The following is a 24,276-nucleotide window of genomic DNA, read 5'->3' as shown; positions in this document are numbered from 1 at the left end:
GGTGTTTAATCTTTTTAATGTATAAATCCTGCATAGAAAAGATTTCAGCAAAATAATATTACATTCTCCTATTATGCATAATTTATTCATTTAACAACTCTGTACAAACCTTTGCCAGTCTTCCAATTTTACATCACTTTTACAGATTTGCTTTTAATTTTTATGTCAAATATATTTCCCAAATAATTACTTTTTTTGGTGTATTCTTAAATAAGATCGTTTCTATACAGATATTTCAGTCCAAATCCGTCCAAAAATAAAGTTTGAACAGCAAGACTTTGACAGATCTGAACATCACATTCTGCCAATGGATAAGCATATTAGAAGACTTTATAGACATTTAATGGGTTTATAAGAAATGCTTAATGTAAACGTTAAAATACAACCCAATGGCACCACACCCAAATCATAATATTAATACAAGGACATATACATCATTTCAAAATATTTATTGGAAATTTGCTTTGGTTAAAATGCTCAAATCCCTGTTCCCACAACTACCCAGTCTTTAATTTTTGTGTTCGCCTATATTGGCACTTAAGCAACAACATTTTTTGAGGTACCATACATTAAACTACAATATATTAAGAGTAAGTATAATGAAAGAAATTGTCTTATATAGTTTACACTTTACTGGAGAGCCAAAAAAGCATGCAAGCTATAGAGTTGCTTTAAAATTCTGCGCCATCGAGTGTTTGATAGACACGTGAAACAGAAATCACAGTGATTAAGTGACCAGTTAAGACATTACAGTAAACACGTCCAGTAAATTTAAGGCGTTCATAAAAACCAAAGGTGAATAGGTGCATTCGGTGAAGTGAGCATGTCAATGGCTGGTTAAAAAAGAAAACATTTCATGGCTCCGTTTATCACAGCTTGCAAGATGATAAAGCAAAAAACAAAACAGAAATTCTGAATTTCTGTAAAAAGCCTGCAGAGGTATTGGACAAAGCTATCCGATCATAGCGCCCGGTTGGATTAACCATTGACACGCTTTAGTCATTGGTAATGACGCGAGTGTGCTGTGAAATGTGGGTTGTCGAGGTGACGAGTTAGCATATGTAAAATGGCTTTCCACTTTCCACAGCTGACACGTCACACGATCTGAGGTTTCACGTCATTTTCCATCACCCTGTTTTTCCCTCTGTTCTCGTGTCTATTGTATTTTCAGGCGTTATTTCGCCCTAAGCTTATTATCGGAAGTATGACTTCCAATTTAAAATCTTTTTAAAAATGTGGCCTGAGAAGTCAGGACTTTATAGTTATCACTTTGCATTGTCCTCCTTCACCTAAAGACAATGGAAACAAGAAAAAAAATAATGCTAGTTATCATAATAATAAAAATATTAATAATAACAGGCAATGAATGTACGAATAAAAGGGCGCATATTATGCACATTTTACAAAATGTAATAATAGTATCTTTAACAGCATTAGCGCCACCCTGTGCTAACAAACACATTTAGAAAAGCTTTTGGGTAAAATTAACCAGTCAGTTAGTGGCCGTGGGTGGGGCTTTATCAGTGTGACATCTAGGGCTGCAACTAACGATTATTTTCATAATCGATTAATTGGGCGATTATTTTTCAGATTAATCGACTAATCGGTTAAAATATAAATATTTACTTATTTTAGTGCTAAATAAGGCACAAAATTAGGGTATTCATGTGTAGAAGTGTACTTTTTATTACACATAGTTGAGGATTTGGCACAAATCTGCTAAATCCTCAACTATGGGTAATATACTTATGCTGCAATAGTTAGCCTGTCTGGAAACGAGCTGACTTAAAGGCGGAGTCCATGATGTTTGAGAGCCAATGTTGATATTTGAAATCACCTAAACAAACACGCCCCTACCCCAATAGAATCTGGACCTTCTGTTGATAGACCCGCCCCACACATACGCAACCCGGCATTTGATTTGATTTGATTGGCTATAAGTGTGTTTTGGTAGTCGGCCCGTCTCCTTTTCCAAACCGTTTTTCAAACATCGTGGACTCCGCCTTTAAACCACATCACTGTGTGACATTTGCATTCCTTTGTTTCTCTCTCCCTGTCTCGTCCTCGATCCCGAGGACAATGAGACAAACAGACCCAGTTCCGGTAAATGTGAAGGTCAGAACATCCCTGATTTACTAGCCGTCCTTCAACGTGATGCCAAGCTGATGCCTGACCAACGACCACCGGCAGAACCGTTTAATCTCCTTATTCGTTCACACACACCTCCCAAGGGTTTTTTCCTCCTAGGACTTTTTTCTCCCGGCTAAAAAGCCTGGGTTTTTTTCTCCTACGGGAAAAACCCGGGGAGTCAGCCTTCATTGGCTTAACTTAGCACCCTCTTCTATACGTTACATTAGTAGTACGCTCGGTTATAATGTTCATTCATAGCCGCAACTAATTCTGCTGCTTATGCTATTTGTATTATGTTTTGCTATCTGTCGATTTTTCTGTGTTTTTCCCTGCTTCTATTAATGTAAAGCTGCTCTGAAACAATTACTAATTGTGAAAAGCGCTATATAAATAAAATTGAATTTAATTTAATTGAAAAATTTAATTTTAAAAGTGCAAAAGCCACACACTACTACAGAGTTTTACTAATATAATATTTTTGGTTTCAAGCTTTAAAAAAAGTTTGTGCCGCTTTTAAATAGTAAAACATCTTTAAATGTCAAAATATCAATTAACAAAGTGAATTAAGTCTTCAGGGATGTGCTGAGAATTTTGCCACAGATTAATAAACTAATTTTAATCTTCAGCTTTAGACCTTGATGAATATTAAGATTATTTGTTAACAAAATAAATAAGCCATAGTGGTGGTATACATGGGTTGTTACAGTAATAAAAACCTGGAGTAATGCTTGTGGTTCATTAATATTTTTATGAAAACCCAACAACAATTAAACAAATACAAACTCACTTTATTAAAGGAAATTAAACCTTTATTTCCCAGCGTTCGTTTGCGTTTTTGCTTCCGTGCTTTTAACCAAGCTGGTCAGAAGATTGCCTGAACAAACGTGCAGCTTGCGTTGTATAAAGTAAAAGTGAGCTGGCGCTGTATTAAGAAACAGCACCTGATGTGTGTGCATGTTGGCCGATGGTGGTGCGGGAGCATGTGACGTCACAGACCAACTAATCGATAATGAAATTCTTTGAAAACGAATGTTTTGAATGATTTTATCAATTATTTGTTGCAGCTCTAGTGACATCACATTAACAAGAGAGTCAAAACATCATGCCCTAAAGAGAATGCTTTGGTTTAGTGAGGATTAAAAAACAAGGAGAGATTGTTTTTTTTATTGTGGGGTGGTTGTTTTCACACACTGCTAAATGTCCAAATTTTGCATAATATGTGCCCTTTAAACTCTGCTTACCCGTGACTGTGCACCTGTAATGCTTTCAGGGGGGTCAGCACTAGCAGGGGATGCGGGGACACTCCCATTTGGATCTTGGATTAGCAAGGTACGCCTTACACGGGCAAATTTGGGGTCACACTTTGTCACACGGAATCTAGAACAGAATCTGACTGTCAAAGTACTGAAACAATTCTACAGTAACAGATACAAATGTTTGTGTTTCTGTTTGCCACTTAAATAAATAACAATGGCAATTCTAATTCAAAGAATAGATGAATGCATCTGAAGACTGATCAGATGCATTACCTATGGGGTATTAAATCTGGTGCATATATAAATCCTTATGCAAACACCACAAACCTGCCCACAGACAACACCGTGACCTCTCCCACGTGACTGCGCCTGTCCATCTTCTTGCTGGACGAGCGCCTCATGAGAGGCCATTTCTTCTGGTTGCAGCGGTGGCAGATGTTCTTATTTTCACTGACGCCTCCGATGGTGTGCAGGTGGTTACAGGTATGTTTGGCTGCGTTGGGTGGGAACCCTGGTGGCACAGGGCTGTCCGGGGTGTCAGGAGAGTTTGGAGAAGTGGGCGTCACTGGGGCACTGTAGGAAATTGCACACAAAGAGAAAAATATCTTAACATCTGATCCAGGAAGCCAGTCTACTACTACTACGCACGTACTGTGCACACTATGCAAATCAGCTGTATGCAAACAAGGAAGCTTGAGGTCCCAACTAAACACACATTTGCCAAAATTTGCAGTATACAACAGCATCCCACAATGCAATGCGCTCAAGTGTATTTTTTGGATGTTAAAATCCATCATAGCTCAAAATGTAAAGGCAGTCAAGCTATAAAGTATAAAAACATATACTTTGTAAACCGTTCTTAACATTATTGTTTGTGTGGGCATCTCTGCACAGTGGACATGAGTTTTATGATCAATGACAGATAGGGGAAATGCATGAAACCTTGTAGAAATCTTTACTTTTTCAGTCCTATTTGGTGATGCTAGAGGAGCAAAAATTACACACTTCACCCTTAACATGTACTTTGTAAAACCAGCTGCTCCACTTTTACAAAAACCCAGACTCTCTCTCATTCCCTGCTGCATTATCTCCCCCTCTCTTTTATCTCCCTGTATTTATTTTGTCCTTTCGCTCAGACAACTAGAAAAAGAGGAAAATGGTTTGGTCATTTGCTTATCTGTCTTCATTACACTGCGGGAAGCTGCGCTTGTGTGTCTGCGTGCCTCACTTGAGATGCAGAGGAAGAGCAGGACAGAGATGTTACCTAAACTGTCACCTGCAAAAGGGGACTATAAAGAAAACAAAGGAGGTGCACATGCAAACACACTTTACTGTACACGTGCGTTCAGCTATGGGTTGGGCAAAGGAGAGCCACGACTATCTAGTCTGAAAGGCGTTATTTTGATTATTCATAAACCTTGAGATAAAAATAGAGATGAAATTTCTCATTTGTGACCTCAAAATGCTGCATTCATATGTAATGGCAGTAAATTGTATTCATAGATGAACCCATACACATATTGTTTTGTATTTTTGTGTCAGTTATGGCACAAAGATAAAAATGATTATAACAAATAAAAGATTAAAATGGTTATAATAATAATAATAATATATTATTAAGTAATTAGTTGCTAAGTACAGTAACATAGCAAATCAGGAATTAAATTGTTGAAAGCATGCAGGGATACCTTCGATTTCATTTTATTTAGAAATTTATGGTAGAAAATACGTTTTTATTTTAAGTGGGTTACCTTTCTTTACAATATGAAATAAAAAGAAAGCCGCAAAGATTACATATTTTTGTAGGAAAAACTCAGAAACACGTTAACATTTCCAGTTCTCTTGTCACAAAGTCAATTTTTTTTTTTTTGAGCAGGGTTTTGAGGCTTTAAATAAGATCTTGGGTTAAGATAAGCACAAGATATTTTTATGTTTTGTTTATGACTTAAATAAACTTCAGTAATTCCCTCACTTTTTAAAATGTTCTGTGTCTTTACAAACAGCGGTTGCCAAAAAGCTGCTACATAGGATAACCATTTCATATCATGATTATAGTGACCAAAGTTCTCACGGTTTTCAGTATTATCACAAGTAAAAAAACATCAAATAATAAAATGTGCACATTCACTTTCTGACAGTAGGTGGCGCTTATGGAACAGCAGTTCCCAAAGTTACCCTTGTATGCAAGCACCCATGCACTTTATCTGCTTGTTATCGAGCATTATAAAAAGACAGGACAAAATAAAATGCAATCAAGACTTTTAAGACAATTCCCTTTCCTAGACACATTTATTTAACATGTTTTGTCAAACACACAAATTGGCCAAAAGTAAACAAAAACAGGTCTGACAGCAGTCACATCAGTAAACCGGAAGAAAACGATGGAGATAAATGACACTTAAAACTCATCAGATCACGTCATTAAATGGTAAATTAATTGGAATTATGATTCTTTCTAAAGAAATGTAAAGTGAACATAATAAACTGTGTTAATATATTTTTCTAAGTATGCACACTTTTAGTCCATAGGTTCTAATGGATGAGCCTGTGATCACAAATAAACAGGAGGAGATGTGAATGAATATTCATGTGTTGTGTTTTTCTATTTCAAATGTCAATAACTACTATTATAAATATTATTATTATTATTAACAGGGCTCGCAAAATTTCAAAATCCCTGGTAGCCCTTTGGGCAGGCACCCTTCAGTTTTTGGTAGCCGAAATGAATGCAAGTAGCCCTAATAAAAAGATAAATTACTTTTAATGTAGAATATTGAGAAAAAACATCTATCAAAACACAAATAACACATAAAATTACAATCAACAGTACAAATACTTGCTTCTAATTGAACTGAAATATCTATAAACTTCAGATTCTGAATCTGAAATATTAAAGGTAGGGTTTTTCTGTAGCCTTTTTCGTACATATATCACTTTAAAGCTTGCTGCGAGAGATTTAATTTTTTTACGTGAGGATAGTAATGACTGACAGGAAGAAATTTGGAGGATTTTGCACAACAAATCAGTACGGATTGCTTCCTGTACTGTGGCTTCGCACAAAAGTGAAAGTAAAACTCGAGCGCGTGCTCAAGCGCAATTTAAATACCCGATGCCTGAATTTCATACACCACAATTACCCATCCAAATATGTGAGAGAATCCATAAGCATTTAAATATATTTTCCTCCCTATAAGTCAAGATAGCCCGACGGGCAGGGCGGGGATGCATTTTGACTGCAAAGCACAATAGCCCCGGGACGTCGGGCTAGCAATTTTGCGAGCCCTGACTTTAACATAAATTAACAACATGATGGATGCACCTGCCTGAGTGAGATGGTTGCTAACTTTGCTTGATGCATTACAGTATTTACAGTAAAAATCATTTACGGTTTGATGAAATCAAAATTTGAAACGTTAATACTAACCTTTGGAATTATTATCATGATAAACCATGAAACCGATAATCGTTACATCCCTAATGGCCACAATTCCCCCAAAAAAAAGATAAATCCACAGAGTATTTCCATATCAGTGAAGATGCTTTTAATAAAGTGTGAAAGGCTTGTCGGTACCCTTACACGAAAGTTGTCATTTCGCTCCACGTTTCTACAGTAGCCCTAAATAGACAAACTGTTCTAGAGTGCACTTTGTCACTACGTTGTCTCAGATGATGACATGTTTGTCCTGTGGCGGCTAATGCAGTTTCTCTATGTATTTCGAAAGGGAGGGTGGTGTGCTGTGGACTGAGCTGTTGATAGCAATTCACGATCTCACCACTAGATGCCACTAAAAATCTACACAGTATCATATCACACATATCATGAAAATCAGACTTTTAAAGGGCGTGTTGCAGGTTACATTTTTCAACGAATTTGTGCAAATTGCTTGTTGATATTAAACATTTACACTGTTATCCATTGTATTTTATGTTTTTTTGGTATCAGAAAACGGAATATAATACAAAAAGTACAGCGGTTTGCAATGATTCTTCTTTCCCCCACAACGCACTGTATTATGTCACGTTGGGGAGAGAATTTACCAAAGCCGCCTTGAGAGCATTGAGAGTGACTATAGAGAGACGAGTAAAGTACAGTTCTGATAGCGCAGATCAGACAGACAGACAGACAGACAGACAGACGGATAGACAGACGGACAGACAGACGGACAGACAGACGGATAAGCTAGTAGAGAGATAGGCAGACAGCCAGATAGCATAACGTTAGCATAACTTCGTGTAGAAAGTAAACAAACAATTAACATACTCGTGCGTGCTGGCTTGAGGGGGGGTCCTACGATGTATATATTATTTCCAAATTATATACGTAAGTATTAAACGGCAATAAATGTCTCATATATCTCTATGGCTCTGGCTGAGGCTTTCTCCACTTCTCCCCAACGTGACGTCATCGCCGAATCGCGTAAAAACGTTAATACCAAAAACGTAAAAAAAGTGGTCTTTAAGACCATTTTTGAGACATTTTAAAAATTATATGCATATCTTGAGTGATTTATGTACCCATTAATCGACAGTGTTGGTTAACCTGCAACACACCCTTTAAGTGCTATAATTGGGTCCGCAGTGCTTCTATCAACCTATAAAATGTGAAAAAGAACAACCCAGTAACTTATTTTTGGTAAACCATTCTCTGGAAGCATGTGAAAAAATAGGTCATTGAAATTTGGCTCCCCTTGTGATGTCAGAAAGGGATAATACCGCCCCTTAATCTGCACTATCCAACCACGGCACTGTCATTTAGTGCAGAGATCAGCTCATTTGCATTTAAAATAAAACACGCAAAAATGGCAAATGTTTGCTCACCCTATAAATGCTATTATAAATTATCTATATGGTATTTTGAGCTAGAACTTCACATACGTACACTGTCTGGGGATAACAAAGATTTATTTTAAATCTTAAAAAAAGTCTTGTGAAATGTCCCCTTTAAGCCTAAGGTTAGCTTTTCATTTGTAGTAAATACATTTAGACTTCAAAATTCACAAAAATTGGGCTCATTTGTGAAGACTTCTTGATATACAAAATGTCTAAGTATCAAACTTTTGTTAATCACAGAGCTCATTTTTGCAATCATCCAAAAGCCTATGGAAAAAATCTCATTGACTGAGGGAACCCATGTGAATCTAACTTTCGGGTTGGCCTTCAAATATACGTCATCCCTGGCTGCAGCTCTTTACATTAAGCAAATTATGAAAACCAAGTCCCAACCGTCATAACATAAGCCCCGCCCCTGACTCCTCCCCCACAGAAGCCCTGTACTCTACAGTAATTGTTCCTCTGGCTATGGGCCCAGCAGCTTGACGGCACAACATCTCTGCAGAATACCCAATCACACTTCATTCAGAGCAATACTCCACCATACTGTATTACCTACTAATTCAACAAGAGTAATTACACGATCGACGTCTCTCTCTTCCCATCCTCTCTCACAGCTCCTCTCATTCCTTCACACTGTCTGACTGCTCTCAAGCTTACATCTTCTCTATCCTCTGTCCTCTAAAGCCTCTCGTTCTTGAGTCGATGACTGGAGGAAGCGTTAGTCTCAAGCAGAGGGACCTTATTGTTCAACTCAAATCAGTTTTAAAAAAAAATGCTTAGACAGAGAAACATATACCACCTACACTATAATAAAAGGAAAGAGTGGGGATGAACACGCCCAAGTTATAGTGGGCCATAAATAAAAATATGATTTAAAAATATATATACAACCAAAAAGGTTGTAGGTTCATTCTCAGAGAACACACGTGGAAAAAAACATCTGCCAAATGTATAAATCTTAACATACTTTTCCAAAGAAAAGTACAGATACTTTTCAAAACCAAAATAAGCCTGTCCACACTTACATGTATTGAAATATATCCGTGCTTACTCGGGTATAGATAGGATATCATCATTATCTGGGTTCTTTTATTTAGGTGGAAACCAACTCTCCACCCAGACTCGTATTTCATATCCTCAGGACAGTGATGTTTCTATATACTCTATATGTGGCATTTTAAAGGTCTGGCTTTTTGGAACCAATTCAGACATGGAGCACTGTTAGTGATTTATGCTTTTGTGCTTCATGGTGATTTGAGCCCGTGTTAAAGGCTTTATTTGAGAGGTGTCAGTGCCACCTTTTGGAGGGATGGGGTATTGCTTTGCAATAACACCTTGGATAACTTTGAAAACACCTGTTCACGGCTGTCAGCCGCCCATGCTTTTTTGCATCTTTGTTAATTTGATGACAGAATTGATCTTCTATAAAAGCATATTCTTGAATTGTCATTGTTTAGATGAAGTAACATGTTAAAATGCTATAATTTATTTAAGAACTGGCTGGTTAGGTTCAAGTCTTGCAACTTTTTACTGAACAATTTAAAAAGGTCTATGAATAAAATGAACAATCTTAAAATACTCAAGAAAATAAAAGTTTCTGTATCTTTACATACAAAAAACTTTAACATCAAAAAACCTTCTGTTGCACAATAGGGCTTTTTTAGAGGAAAAGGTAACCAAGAAATGGTTCTTCTATGGCATCTCTGTAAAGAACCCTTTAAAAATTAAAAATGTCCACAACTCTCACAAAATACAAAAGCTGTCACTGGGGTGGTACCCTTTCAAAAATTACACCTTTGCACCAGTGGCGGCTCGTGACTGCTCATCCGAGGGGCGCAAATTCAAAATAAGTGTTCAGAGTGTCATGTGTGTTGCTTGTGTTTTCAAAATATGTGTTTGTTGCGTCATGTGAACCATGTGCATCACGTGTCCTGTCAAAACAAGTGCCCGCTGCACGCGCGTCAAAACCGTTTGTGACAAAAGAGACGCTCACGTTCACAAAATACACGCAAGACACTCCCTTAACAGTAAACTCTGATTACGCATGAGTTTACGCAAGTATCTGGCAAACGCGAGCGTCCTTTTTATCATAAACCCTTTAGACGCATCTGCAGCGGGCACTTATTTTGACAAGACACGTGATGCCATAGGATCACTCGAAGCTCAGAACACATATTTTGAAATTATGAACCACACACACGACAGGCTACATACATGTTGTGACGAACTTAGCATCGAGCGGCCTCGAAAAAGAAGTCACCGGCCGCCACTGCTTTGTACCCAATCGGTGCATATTACTACCTCAAAGGTACATACTGGTACCTCAGAGGAACATATTGGAACCTCAAAAGGTATATAAATGTTACATATTAGGGTGTTTTTAAAGGGTATGGTCACAGTAATACGTCAATTTAAGAAACACTGTTATAACTTCAGTGTACGTAGCTCAAAAGATCATGTCACAAGTCCAGCCAACCATTAAAGTTTCATACTGTGCTTTTATAGTATTTATTGTACCATTATATCATATCCACAAAGTGTGTCCACAAATATAAGCTCCTAAATTACTTACTTGTGACAGAGTGTAAACAAACTAAATCAGAAGCGCATATAACAGGTCTGTGAACCACAAGAAATTTCTATCAAGCATTTCTAGAAGTAATAAAAGGAGGTCTTACCCTTCTGAGTCTATGCTGTCTTGAACCATGGCTTTGAGCGCATCAGAGTTGGCTGGGGAGAGAAAACAAGAGACAGAGTTTGTTAAATCACTTCTTAAATTAGCACTGCACAAAGAGACACAAAACATTTGATTGAAAATTGAAGGCAAAAAAAACTTCTGATGAAACAAACCAACACTAACTATTACGGCTGAGTAATTTATCTTCGCTTTACAAAATATATAAACAACAAACAAAGGGTTCCCCAATCAGTTAAACAAAAAATAGGTATAGGCAGAACATGTAGTACGATAAAATTAGGGCAAACCATCGATCAGAAGTTTGTGGGGGCTAATGTCATTTTATGAATTCGGACATATTGACCCTGTTGAAGAGTTCTTAGGCTAAACATAGGCAAAGGCAACACTATTCTATATGTAACCAAGATTAACATGAGATTGGCTGTGTTATGTGATCTTTGTAGTCTAAAATCTAAAAAACAGAAAGAGGAAATTAAGAACCCACCGGACTAAAAAAAAATGGCAACTATATTCGTACACCACTGCATGAATTGTGAAATCGCTGGCAATGAGCATAAATATTTCAAAAACATCTTGTTCTTGTGAAGGAGCTTGACTTCTGTTTAAATCTTTCAACACACTCAGAAATATGCCTGTTCTGATAACACAATTTGATGCTATTTGAGCAATGCGATCGGATTGTTAAGGTGGGACATCAAACTTTAAACCAGGGGTGACCAACCCTGTTCCTGGAAATCTAATTCCAACCCAAATTCAACACACCTGACTCAAAATTTTAGGTAGCCCTGAAATGCTTGATTGCCAGGTTCAGGTGTGTTTGATTGGGGTTGGAGCTGAGCTCTGCAGGACAGTAGATCTCCAGGAACAGGGTTGTCACCACTGCTTTGAACCTTCTTTTAAATCAGATGCTCTATTTTACTCACAACAAAAAGATCCTTGTGATTGAAATGACTATATCCTAGCGCTGTGCAAAAAAACAAAATGCCTGCAATTCTTTGCACAGCCCTACTATATCCTCATACCCATGTTGAAAACACAGGGCATGGAGCCAGACAGACAGCACCATCTGCAGGCACCACCAAGAAATCAACACTGACAACTTAGCTTCCAGGGTTCCCACACCTTAGTTAACTTCATATTCAAGGACCTTTCAAGGACTTCCCAGGTCCAATCCCCTCAAATTTAAGGAATAAATGTGGGGCCACATTTCAAGTGAGAGCAAGGTTACATTGTGTTACCTTTTAAGATACATTGTTACAGTTCTCTCCAGGGATAAGTGCGTCTGAATGTGTATATCAAATTAAACCAATCGTGAGGCTTAATGACAAAGACAGGGTGAAGTGGGAGCCAGGAAGTATATCGCTATCTGAAATATTTCCAAAGACGGCGTTACAGGGACGCATGAAGTATGGCAAAGGAGACGCAGCGTCTTGTTACCTTTTTAGGTAACAACAGTTACATACGTAACCCGAGACGTTTTCATGTGTCAAACACAACTATTCAAAAAGCATTTTTGTATAAATCAACATTCGCATACAGAAGATATAAAGTGAACAGTTTAGCATGTGTGCTTAAAAAGTGTAGAATTTTTATAATATTATCCTACACTACACAGGGAATAGTATGGATTTTTTTTCCAGAAAACATCTTGCATAAAATAGATTCAAGCCTTTTCAATGACCTGTATCTATGTATTTACATTTTCAAAAACTTCCCAGAGCCTTGAATTTTTTCCCCCAGATTCACAAACTTTCAAGGATTTCAAGGACCCGTGGGAACCCTGTTTTCTACATAAAATCATCCTATATGATGTAAAAAAAAAAAACCATACAGTGAAAATATAACCTTGATATCTTTAATAATGATGACTGTGTAAGGTCATGTTAAAGGTTGAAATCAATGTAAAAAAGTCAAACTTTGATGCTCCTAAACTCATAAATAGTTTAGAATTTTGCCTGGATTTAACAGACAAGGTCACATATTTTCACGCAAATGTAAAGAATGTACAGTCATTCATAAAATGAATCGTCAGCTAACCATTCATGTACACTTACCTTCATTTTTCATTATGTAGTGAACGATTTGCCCAACTGTATCATTGTTGCTCTCACTAAAGGTGTCATTCAGTTCTGAGCAAAGAGAGAGAAAAAGTTTGTGTTATAAATACAGCAATAATATTTTATTCAATATTTGTGTTTAACCTAGGGCTGTGACGGTTAGGATTTTTTTCTCACCGCGGTGAAGCATCAAAAAAATCACGCGGTTATGCGGTTAACCGCACAACAGTAACCCCCCAAAGCCCAAGCGACCCCAAACCAGACCCCCCCCCCGCACCCCCCGGCAAAGCATCGGGGAACAGTATTCTTATTTATTATTAAAAACATGAAATAATATGCATTTCCATAGCTTTTTATATACATGTTTTGAACGTAATAGGAATTATATAATTTTTTGTCATTGTTTATAACCCATTTTGTACAATACATATCATAAAATATCAACCAGAAAAAAACTAGACAGAACATGTCGAGCTTAACATTGTTTCTTGTAAGCAAAACCTTGATTCCAATTTCTTTAGACATTTTTAGAGTGTTTTTCGGGTACAGTAACACTCCGTGCATATAACGCACTCCTCCAAACGCAACTGATTGAAGTTGAATCATTTATTGTAGAATAAAATGGATTACAAACAATGACAAAAACTGATCCATAATTCATATTAAACCCAAAAGACATCGAAAATAAATACAATTTCATGTTAAAATGTTTATTTAGAATTTTTCAAAGCAGATACAAAACGAAATAGCCTATTGCATCATGCCATAAATAACGGCGCAAGACTTATGGACACTCCAATCAATGCTTTAAATTTCTGCTGCCCATTTACATAATCAAGAACGTAATAAGAGTTTTTTGATCCTGAGCTGGAGAAATTAGTTTAAACCATTAGCGAGTCACGCTGTCAGTATATTAGCGCTCACCTGCCTGACTGCTGTGCTGTCCCTTTGGTACTTTGCTCATCTCGCAAAAGTCTTGGAGATTTCCAACTGTCGTTGCTGGGCTGAAGTTTTATGCTTTACTAAAGGTATGTTTGGTGCTCCCAAGTCCGACAAACGCCACATGATAGTTAATCATCAAAAGATGTGATTTTATAGTTTTAAATAATTATGCTATTCTTATCATTACCAACGCGCATTTCATTCTGCCCGGACACCTTCTTGCACCTGAATAATGTAATGCGCGTGGCTGTGAGATGCACTTGAGATTTTGTTATTCGCGCAGTGAGTGAGTTGGAAGGACCGTTCCATGGCATGCTAGAAATATCAGAGCACCTGGGCGCTTAAATTAATGGCTTCATGTTTAAGAAGGTTGCAGCTGTGACAGTATTTGTGTGCATTTAATTGAAAATTTTCGGTAGACACCAAGTACTGAACCTTAGTAATTAAATAATTTTCTGACACGCGCACATAATAAACCCCTATATATGTTTTTTTTCTCTAGAAGCCCTGAACACAGGATGGAAGACAGTAAATTATGATTAACAATGACTTTTGTGTATAGTTCATATCATACATAATATGACTTCTGTAACTTTCACCAGCAAAATAAATAAATAATAAACATATCAAAAATTGCGGTGATGACGATGATGACCTCAGCACCGCGGTAGGCATCTCATTACTGCGGTGATGCGGTGACGCGGTTATCGTCACAGCCCTAGTTTAACCTACACTATACACCCTTAGTGAAACCGTGACCTGATCGAGCATTGCTGTAGTAGCGCAAAGGTTGTGGGTTCGCTTCCTTTGTAAGAAGCATGCTGATCAAATGTATAGCATGAAAGCACTGTAAGTCCCTTTGTATAAAAGTGTCTCCCAAATGCATCAATAATGTAATGTTTTGTCATACAACAAGAGACTTGCATGTAAAAGGGTTTGGATTAACTGTATTCACATCACAAAAACTTTCTGCCAGCTGGTGGTATATACACACACCCATCCATGTCCTTCCTGAAGCCAAAGACCCCGACACTTCCTGTGTTTAATATGGTTTTACAGCTGGGGCTCCATATGGGAAAATACAGTATGAAGAATACTCATATAAACAACATGTCTGTAAAGTGGTTTGAGCCAGTTTGTAATTTGCATTCATTAACGAGAGTTTTGAAATAACACTTGGAGCGATTCTCAAAGTTTAGTTTGAATAAGCCAAGCAAATTGTAACCAAAATGCTCATCCAAATTTCTATCATAACAGCAGTTCACAGTTATTATAAATTCATCCACAAACCTCTAGATTCAAAGGTCTGGATGAGAGCAGAGGCTCATGGGAAGTTAGTGAGTGGCTCTTAAATGGCACTCAATAACCAAACAGATCCTCTGTAAATAAGCACATAAGAGGAAATCTAATCTGGATAAAATAAGACGACATCTGATATTTACAGTGTTTAAATTCACTCCTGTGGTCAAGAAAATGTGTTGAGGTCTTATAAAAGGAATAAATCATAATAGTGAGCTTTGTAATAGTAAAAATGGTGACTCATATAAAGATGATATACAAAGAGAGAGAAAAAAAGAGAATACTGGGTGTGTCAGGTTCAGTGAGTTCATCCACTTTCCTAGAATCCAAACATTGCTATGCATTCCTAGAAGACAATCCCAAAAACAAAAAAAAAATTATATTTAAAACAATAAAAAATAAATCAGCTTATTAATAGCAAAAGCAAGACAGCAAGAAAAATTCTTAGGAAAAAGGAAGAACAATAAGTCATAAAAGTATGTGGGCTTGAGTTTCCTATAGCCACGCTTCCTAGTTACCAGCATGGCCATGTAAACACACGTCAGAAGTTGACAATCATTACACAAAAACCAAACGGGTAACAATCATACAAAGTAAAGAAAACTGTGAAAACAATATAACACAACTAAAATACAGTGCATGAAGTCTTGGGTGGGACCCAAAAAGGTGTGTCAAGTCAAGAATTGTGTTTGTCAAGCAGTTAAGAATACAAAGGATACAATAAATGTTGAATTGTGTGTTGATGTTGTTTATATTTTACAGTATTCTTAATAATGTAGTGCACTAGATGAGGAACAACACTGAGAGGAACCAAGACTCAGTGGGAGGGAGAGAGAAAGAGAAAGAGAGAGAGAGAGAGAGAGAGAGAGAGAGGGTACTGGCTGTACTCCAGTATCATTCTCATCATAAATGATGGATTAAACTCATTGCTGTTGGTACTTACGATCGCACAACAGATGTGTCACAATAATGAGATGAGAAATTTTACGAGACAGGGACACACAGTGTGCGTGTACAAGTTTGGCTATACTTTTGAGGATCCGATTTTACTAAACATCCTCATAAAAACAGTAAAAATGTTACCAATTGTATTTAAATGTTCATAACCAAAAAAGAAAGGTGGTTCTCACTATTGGGTTTATAAAATAAAAATATTCACAAATCCATCCATCTATTCTTCAAACGTCTGCTGTATTAGGGAAATATCAAAATATCAGGCTATAGGCAGGAAGGACAGTGGACAGATGGTCAGTCCAACACATTGTCCAAATCACATTTTGTTTCCAACCTAACTCTCACACAAAACTATTAGAGTACAGCAAATTTTATCGTGTTAGTATGAAGACCATTGAGTCTGTTACGGGTCCTCACTAAAAGCTTCAGAGGTCTGTGTGATATGTGTGAAGAAATTCATGACTTCCAAAACAAACAATGTCGGAAAATAAGAAAAACTAATTTGCACCCAAGTGGGCTAAATATAAATCTCATATTAAATCTTCCATCTCAAAGCATAATGGAATGAGGTCCACATTCAACCTTCAATGGCTCTTCAACTGATTGCTAAGTAGAAAGTGGGATAAAAATGTTTCCATAACAACTTTATTTTCATTTCAACCTACTTTCAAACTATGTCTACAGAAAACAATCAGGGGCCAATTATTGAAAGAAAGAAATAGCTGCTACACCACATATGAAGGTAATGGAGCAAGAGCCACCATAATTTAACAAAACAAATCACAAAAAATAAAGGATGAGGTTGCGTATGTTTGAAGCGGTACTCCAGCCAAATATTAAAATTACCCCTAGATGTACTCACCCTCAAGCTATCCGAGATACATGTTTATCATCTTTCAGACAAACACATTTTCAGTTATTTTAGTCAATGCCCTTGCTTTTCCATGCTTATAATGAAAACAGGGATCAGGGAACAACTTCTGACTTTGAAGCCCAAAACAGTGCATCCATCCTTCACAGACGTAATCCACACAGCTCCAATGGGTTAATAAAGGTCTTTTGTGGGTAATCAATAGGTACCGGTACGTTTACAGGTAACAAAATAATCCGTTTGTAATCGTATTGATGGCTCAATCGTATTGAAAAGCATTCATGTAAACACCTTATTCAATACGATTGAAGACGATCGGATGCAAATTTGGATCGTATTGAAGGGGGTGGTGTACTGAAAAGTATTCAAGTAAACGCGTGAATCATAGTATTTTCTCAATCGGATGCAAAAAAACATTGTGCACAAGTTCACGTCTTATAATTACCTCTTATATCACATGATTCTCATCACAGAAACACGCAATAGCAAGGCAATGGCATCACGCATTATTAAGATAACGTTAATGGGGTTATGCGCTGTACATTCTGCAGCATTTATTTGTACTTTCAAAACATCAGGCTACTTAAAGCAGTAAAATTGCATTACATATATCTGAAAACTTTTTAAGAACAACTTTCACCAACTCAGCTTTGCCTTTTATAAAGTGTGAACTCGACGAGAAATGCTGTCCTTCCGTATCGATTCGGATGCACTTTTAAAAGGAGCGTGACGAATCGCTGTTGATCTGTGATCCATATGGAAAGGCCGCATGTGATTTGCGGGTACGTATAGTGAAAGGTAGCGGAGTATACTTTCACTTTCCGTGTCCATCTCGTGGGCGCACGCGTCTGCACAACTTGCGTGCCGCATACTCTCTCTCTCTCTCTCTCTCTCTCTCTCTCTCTCTCGCTCTCTCACGTGCGTGCAAATTTAAACTCATTATCTTTGTAAAACTGCTTTAAAAAAAAACATAAGTACTTAATTTTAAGTATTTCTACGAGTTACCCCAAAAGCTAATAAATGAATGGCAAAAACACAACATTTACAACACTGCTTATCCAATGTACAATAAACAGATAATACTAATAATAATAATAGTTACTAAATTCTGAACAAAAGCATAATTTAAAATAGTCTTGTATAATGATGCGCATAGTATCGTTCCCTTGTATCGGGATACGTATCGTATCAGGAAATTGTTGGAGAAGTTTCCACCAGTTGTTTTTCTTCTGCGGGTTAAAGATGAAATTATTTCGTTGATTAGTTATTGGTATTTGGGCTGTGAATTGTCAATGGGATGCTTTGAGGCTAGTTTTAAAATAAAAATTTGGATTGTTTTGATATGCGAATCTGGCAACCCTGGCTGTAAGCTTGCACAGACATTCGGTTCAGATTCTGTAGAATGTACGTGTAAACGAACATTTAAATCAGATTGCAATGTATTGCCGTAACCTTCAGTCATATTGAACTCAGTCAGATTGACAAAATTTTGTGCATGTTAACATAGTCAATGTGATATTGTAAGAAAAGCATCCATATTTTAAATATTGATTCAGGCATTTTGAATCAATTTCCAAGCTGGTGTCATTAAAGGTAGGGAAACAGATTTGATCCTGAAACATTTTTAGTTATGCTGGTTAAAAGTCTCCTCACATCCAGATAGCAATCACTGTGTTAAGTTGTTTAAATGTACTTGTAGAAATGTATGTCATCTGTGAAAGGCGTAGGACCAAAAAATGTTCAACCAATCATAGATTTCGGTCCGAAGTTCGAACGGACGTTTCCTTTGTTGTCCCTCATACGCAAGCGTAATTTGAATGCCCACCACGCAGCAACTCCACGCAGACGCCATACGTCATTTGCGCGTTCACGTGCGCTCACCTCCCGTCTGTAACAGCGAGAATGGCAAACTTTTTTGCTGAATTGACAACCTGCACAGGAGCCACAAAGCGAAAGACCTCTTTTATAACAACAACAGCAAAAACTGCCTGGATCAGCAAAGAACAAAAACCCAAATTAACATCGGTAACTTTACTGCTTTACCACGAGTTGCAAACAGCTGCAGCAGGCAAAGGGTCTGAAAGGTTTATTTTGGTAAGGTATAATGGAAGCTAGTTATTACAGTTTATGAAGTTTAAAATCTGGAAATTTTTCTTACATACCTGCATCGATTACATGCAGAAGTTGTTCCCTGACCTCTGTTTTCCACTATTATAAAGCTTGGAAGAGCAAGGACATTTACTAATATAACTCCAAATGTGCTGGTCTGAAAGGTGATGGACAGATGTATCTCGGATTGCTTGAGGGTAAGTAAATCATAGGGTGATTTTGATATTTGGCTGGAGTATCCCTTTAACTCTTTCCCCGCCATTGACAAGATATCTCGTCAATCAAGAGAAAACGCTTCCCCGCCAATGACGAGTATTTCCGTCTTTCCACAATACCGCTATATAACATTTTCTGGAAGGCATTAAACTTTTGTGAAAATCATGAAAAACGCTGGCGCTGGCTGGCAACTTTAAAAAACCGCTGGCGGTGAAAGAGTTAAAATGCTTAAAAAGCAAATATTAAGCCCCCACCTCTTTTATCTGGATCCTTCTCCACTTCGTCCTCCGCTTTCTCCAGCTCTTCCTCTTCATCTGCTTCAGTTCTACAGCGGTAGCCCTTTCTTTTCAGGATGTGGCAGATGAGGACCCCCAAAAGTCCCACCAGAAAGAAGAGAGGCACCAGAACAAAGGCGATGTACTGTGGGTTCCCATCGTCAGCTGAGGAGATCAATACAACCGATCAATACAACCACTACCATTCTGCAAAATACAGTATCGACAGAAAGATCAGTCAATAAATTTTATTGGTTGACTTGTTTATCGATTGATATTTTATTGATCCTAACAGCCACTGCAGATAATTAGAATTGTGGTTTTGTGGTTTTTGGTTTGTCTGTTAGGTTTGAGGCTATAATTTCCTACATAAACTCATCCTATGTCAAATATAAAAATCAACGTGAAATAAATGAGTGAAATCCAACTTATATTTATAACTATATTGTGAGACCTTAACCTGGATTTCACAGACAGGGCCACATATACACTTTAAAATCACAGCCTTGTTATTCAAGGAAAATGTCTTCCAATGCAAAATGTTTTTGTAACTAGAAGAGATAGTCCTGTAATACAGGCACCATCTTCATGCAAGATACAGCAGATTCATCTTGCGTCTGGTATCTCATGATAAGATCTGATTACAAACTCCTAGTCTGAGCTGCGTGCACTCTTACAAAGAAATGCTTCACGAAGAAGAAATACCTTGGGATTAAATCATTGAGTTACAACACTTGCTAAAGAGTTAACAGCAGAGTGTGTGCAGCTTTTACAAAGAGCAAAGATTTACGATCTGCCTCGATACTAGACGTAGGATGACAGAAAGTACAAGACTGCAAAGGGAATACATGACCTCTGAAACAGCACAGAGGACAGAAGCTGGCGTGGCATCCCGAGATGACTCAGGGGATACAGTAATCCCTGTACATTTCCACTGTACAGTTACCGTTTCACATTTTGTGTGTCTGTGTTTTTTTTCCACCGATCATACATACAAATACTGTAGTACTGTAATGGAATAAGCAGGAATAAATCTGATGCGCTCCCACAGTGATTTATTCCATGGGATAAAATGATTTTCATACCCATCTGCCGAGGTATTTACATGACGTCCCAGGGGAGTTAAAAATACCACTGAATCACCATGCTTCACATACAAAAAATCAGGGTATTATTATGCCATTGAGAGACCCAAGGCTCTGAATAAACCAGATAGCAACATGCTAGCAAGTTAGCAACCAGCTACAACAACCTAACATTCATGCCAGGTCATGTCCCTGGGGAAAAGTGTGTGTCTATTCGATGATCTTCATCTGAAATGCAGCAGGTCGCCATTGATCCATATAAAATTCATTTATCTTCTCGAAATTACTAAGACGTGTAAGCAGGTTTACTCTTTCAACTCGTAAATTCATAAAAGCAGAAAACAAAACAATAAATATTGTGCAAACACAACATTTTTTTAAATGTTCAACTCTTACCCCCTAAATGTGTTTGGATATCAATAAAAACACACTGTGCAAATGTTTGAATTGTTCCTACAATACACAGAGGTTGCTGAAAGCCTTTGAATATTTCTTAAATCACATATTTTTGCAAAAACTGTACCATTTAAAAACGCACAACACATAAAACGTGCTTCTTGGAGGGTAACTTTGTTCAGGTTATTTCAGTATTTTCTGATCCGAGTAACCATATAGCGGACTTGCTTTGTGTTGCTTCAGCAATTGTCTCAATGTATATTGTCTATTGTGCTTCATTCACATTGAAGCTTTCTTGCTTTGAATGACATATCACAACTAAAACAGGAGTTTTAATTGCATGGAGAATGGTCAAATAAGTCCATTGCTGCCATAAGTATATATTATTAAACAATTATACAAGCTAGCAGAAAGTATCACATAATATGCAAGTGTGTTAAACTTCAAAGGTTTTGAGCAACCTCTAAATATTAATTAATATTGAAAAAAATTGCCTGATTTATTTATTCAAACATATTGGTGGGGTGAGAGCATGAACTTTTAAAAGTTGAAAAACAAGGACCACCCTAGTGCACACTTGCTTTTACATTGCACATTCATGCATTTGGCATTTATCCAAATCTACCCAATCTACAAAATTTTTTAGTATGGGTGCATATTTCCTAGGAACTGGACCAACAACCTTTGTGTTGCTAATGCAAGGCTTTACTGATTGATCTACAGAAACACTCCATCCCAATCTCGCCATCCATGAACCCAAACCCAATAACTTAATCCCCTTTATATAAAAATGCCATTCCAGAGCATCAGAGCGGTCAACAACAGGTCATCCAGTGTCCGTATGATGATCTCCAAAAAACACCCAGCATGAGGTGACTCATGCAAACAAAGAATCTATTGTGATATCTGCTACCGCATGCCAGCATATCATACGTTTATTGCTGTTTGTTTGCTACATTAATACCATGAGTTTGTTCATGTAAATAACCGGTAATCAAGTTGTGGAGGTAACCAGTGGCTGTACGTCAGCGCTGTCCTCCTGGACAGGCAGGATGACTAGCAAGTCTTGCCTCTGACTCACCGGCTCGTGAACAATAGACATTTCAACTATACTACAGACCCCGCCCACTTGGGCAAGCCGCCCTTATAATCAAAAGAAGAAATTTCACACATGGGAACATAATAATGAACGATATTGCTAGACAAATAGACTTCTTGCAGATTAAATACGAGTAGGGCTGTAAAGTGTGCAATGCGTGGGAAGACATTCCAATTCGTCACTTCCGATCCATTTTACTGTTTTCCTTGCAACAAACAAACACTTAAGGGACACATATGACGTGACATCAAAGTCAGTTGTGCACAATCTCCATCCGTTTCGAAGTGCAGTATGGAATGCTCAATAAAGGACAGGTTTCAGCCTGGTATTTTCCAATTAGCCATCCGGAAAAATACTTCCTCTCCAAGCATGTGACTACTGTTTGACTGTAATGCAATAAACAAGGAAGGTTTTACTCGAACAACAGCTGCAGGCTGTGAAGAGATGGTGGTAACCTGAATAAACTTCAATATACGAGATGCAAACAGCATTAACAATGAAAGCACTCAATGAGTTGTATATAACTGAAAGAAAATAGTGCATGACAGACTCCTGGGCATCTGATCGGATCTATTGCAAGTTGGAACAATGTTTGTCACATACTTTTGTATAGCGCACCGACTGCAAAAATTCAGATGCCATCTGTAACAATGCTTTATGTGCAACTGCTTGCAAAGAAATGAAGCAGTAGAATTTACATTTAAGTCTTTTACATCCACCAAATCTTCCTGTTGCATGAAAGTTACTTTGTAAAGGTTCAGACTATGAAAAGGTGTGAATGAAATGGTTCTTCTATGGCAAAGGTGGGCATTCCTGGTCCTGGAGTGTCACATTCCTGGAAAGTTAAGCCTCAACGCTAATCCAACACACCTTAAAATCTATTATAATCTTTTATAGCTTGTTAAGGACTAAAATTAGTTCCCAAATACTATCAGGGAAACCATGGTCTCCCGAGCTATAGAATGAGCAAACACTGAGCAATGAACTTTCCCTCTGTGAACAACAAACCAAAATTTGAGCTTCATAACTGGTGAAAGGATCTATAAAGAAATGTAACATTATTAAGTGTCCCAAATGAGAACTTCAGAAATCATTCAAACGTCAATAATGCAGATTGTAGATCAGGACCAGTAACGTTAATTACCTTTCGGGTTCTCGGTGCTGGTTTGTACGGAACCTTCCATCAGCACATTCGTGTGACCGCCGATGTTGTTAAACGGAGATGATTCGGACCCGGAGTCACTGGTGTTTCCTCATTCTTAATCACAGCTACGAGGAACACCCCACTCTTAAAGTTATAACCTCTCTTAGTACACTTACAACGGTCAAACACGAGCTCACCGGGTTCATAAAAACGAAAAACACTAATGCTCCGTTAAATGAAAGATGCGTGCGTTGATATAAAACTGTCGTGTTGGAGCATGTGTTGTCGGTTTGTCCGCAGAAAAGCAGATCCAACCCGCCAAACCTCCTGAGAGCAGCACGTCTAAAACGGAGATAGCGTAAACACGGAAGTAGGAGAGCGGGAAGAGGAATTGTGGGTCATGTAGTTTTTAGAACCTAGAAGAAACGGTAGGTTAAATGATAAACAAATCTTTTTAACAGATTTTATGTTTGTTTACAATTAAAACAGTAACAATTTAACACTTATTCAATTAAATTTTATTATTTTTGTATTGTTTTAGGATGCGCAGACTTACAACTTTTGGCCAATTCTTCCCACCTATGTCAAAAAAAATCACTGTTTGAACGTATTTTAAGGTAAGTTAAAGGTTACGCTACTAGTTCATCAAATGATTTTAACTAAACATGGATTTGATTTTATTATTATATTAAATGTAAGTTTACCCAAAGACGCAAATTCTGTAATAATTTACCAACTCTTATTTTGTTACAAACCTGCATAAATTTCTTTGTTTTGATGAACACGAAGTAAGATATTTTGAGAAATGTTCAAAAACAAGTTTGTGAGCCCCATTCACTCCCATAGTATTCTTTTTCCTAGCATTTGAATGGGACTCATGATCGGTTTGGTTATCCATTGGTTTAGGTTGTT

At 37.5% G+C, this 24,276-nt stretch overlaps 1 protein-coding gene across 1 annotated transcript; it reads right to left on the bottom strand.

Moving 5' to 3' along the window:
• Positions 1–23,723, bottom strand: rell1 (RELT like 1). The gene is made up of 7 exons (XM_055211470.2): positions 23,365–23,723; positions 19,620–19,805; positions 12,972–13,046; positions 10,898–10,949; positions 3,714–3,959; positions 3,372–3,507; positions 1–1,289 (listed from the first exon to the last, which is right to left on the bottom strand). Exons 1-7 carry the CDS (start codon positions 23,402–23,404, stop codon positions 1,266–1,268), a joined length of 759 nt encoding a protein of 252 aa, XP_055067445.1. The 5' UTR covers positions 23,405–23,723; the 3' UTR covers positions 1–1,265.
• Between the last annotated feature and the right edge of the window lie 553 nt (positions 23,724–24,276).

This window comes from Misgurnus anguillicaudatus, chromosome 21 (genome assembly GCF_027580225.2).
Source record: "Misgurnus anguillicaudatus chromosome 21, ASM2758022v2, whole genome shotgun sequence".
NCBI lineage: Eukaryota > Metazoa > Chordata > Actinopteri > Cypriniformes > Cobitidae > Misgurnus > Misgurnus anguillicaudatus.
The sequence above is the reverse complement of the archived record's forward strand: the minus strand, read 5'-3'. Positions and strand labels throughout refer to the sequence as shown.

Coding starts and splice junctions, on each gene's coding strand:
- rell1 (XM_055211470.2), bottom strand. CDS start 23,404: ATGGAAGGTTCCGTACAAACCAGCACCGAGAACCCGAAAG. Junction 19,806..23,364: donor CAGCACCGAGAACCCGAAAG/GTAATTAACGTT, acceptor TGATCTCCTCAG/CTGACGATGGGAACCCACAG. Junction 3,960..10,897: donor GACAGCATAGACTCAGAAGG/GTAAGACCTCCT, acceptor AATTTCCTACAG/TGCCCCAGTGACGCCCACTT.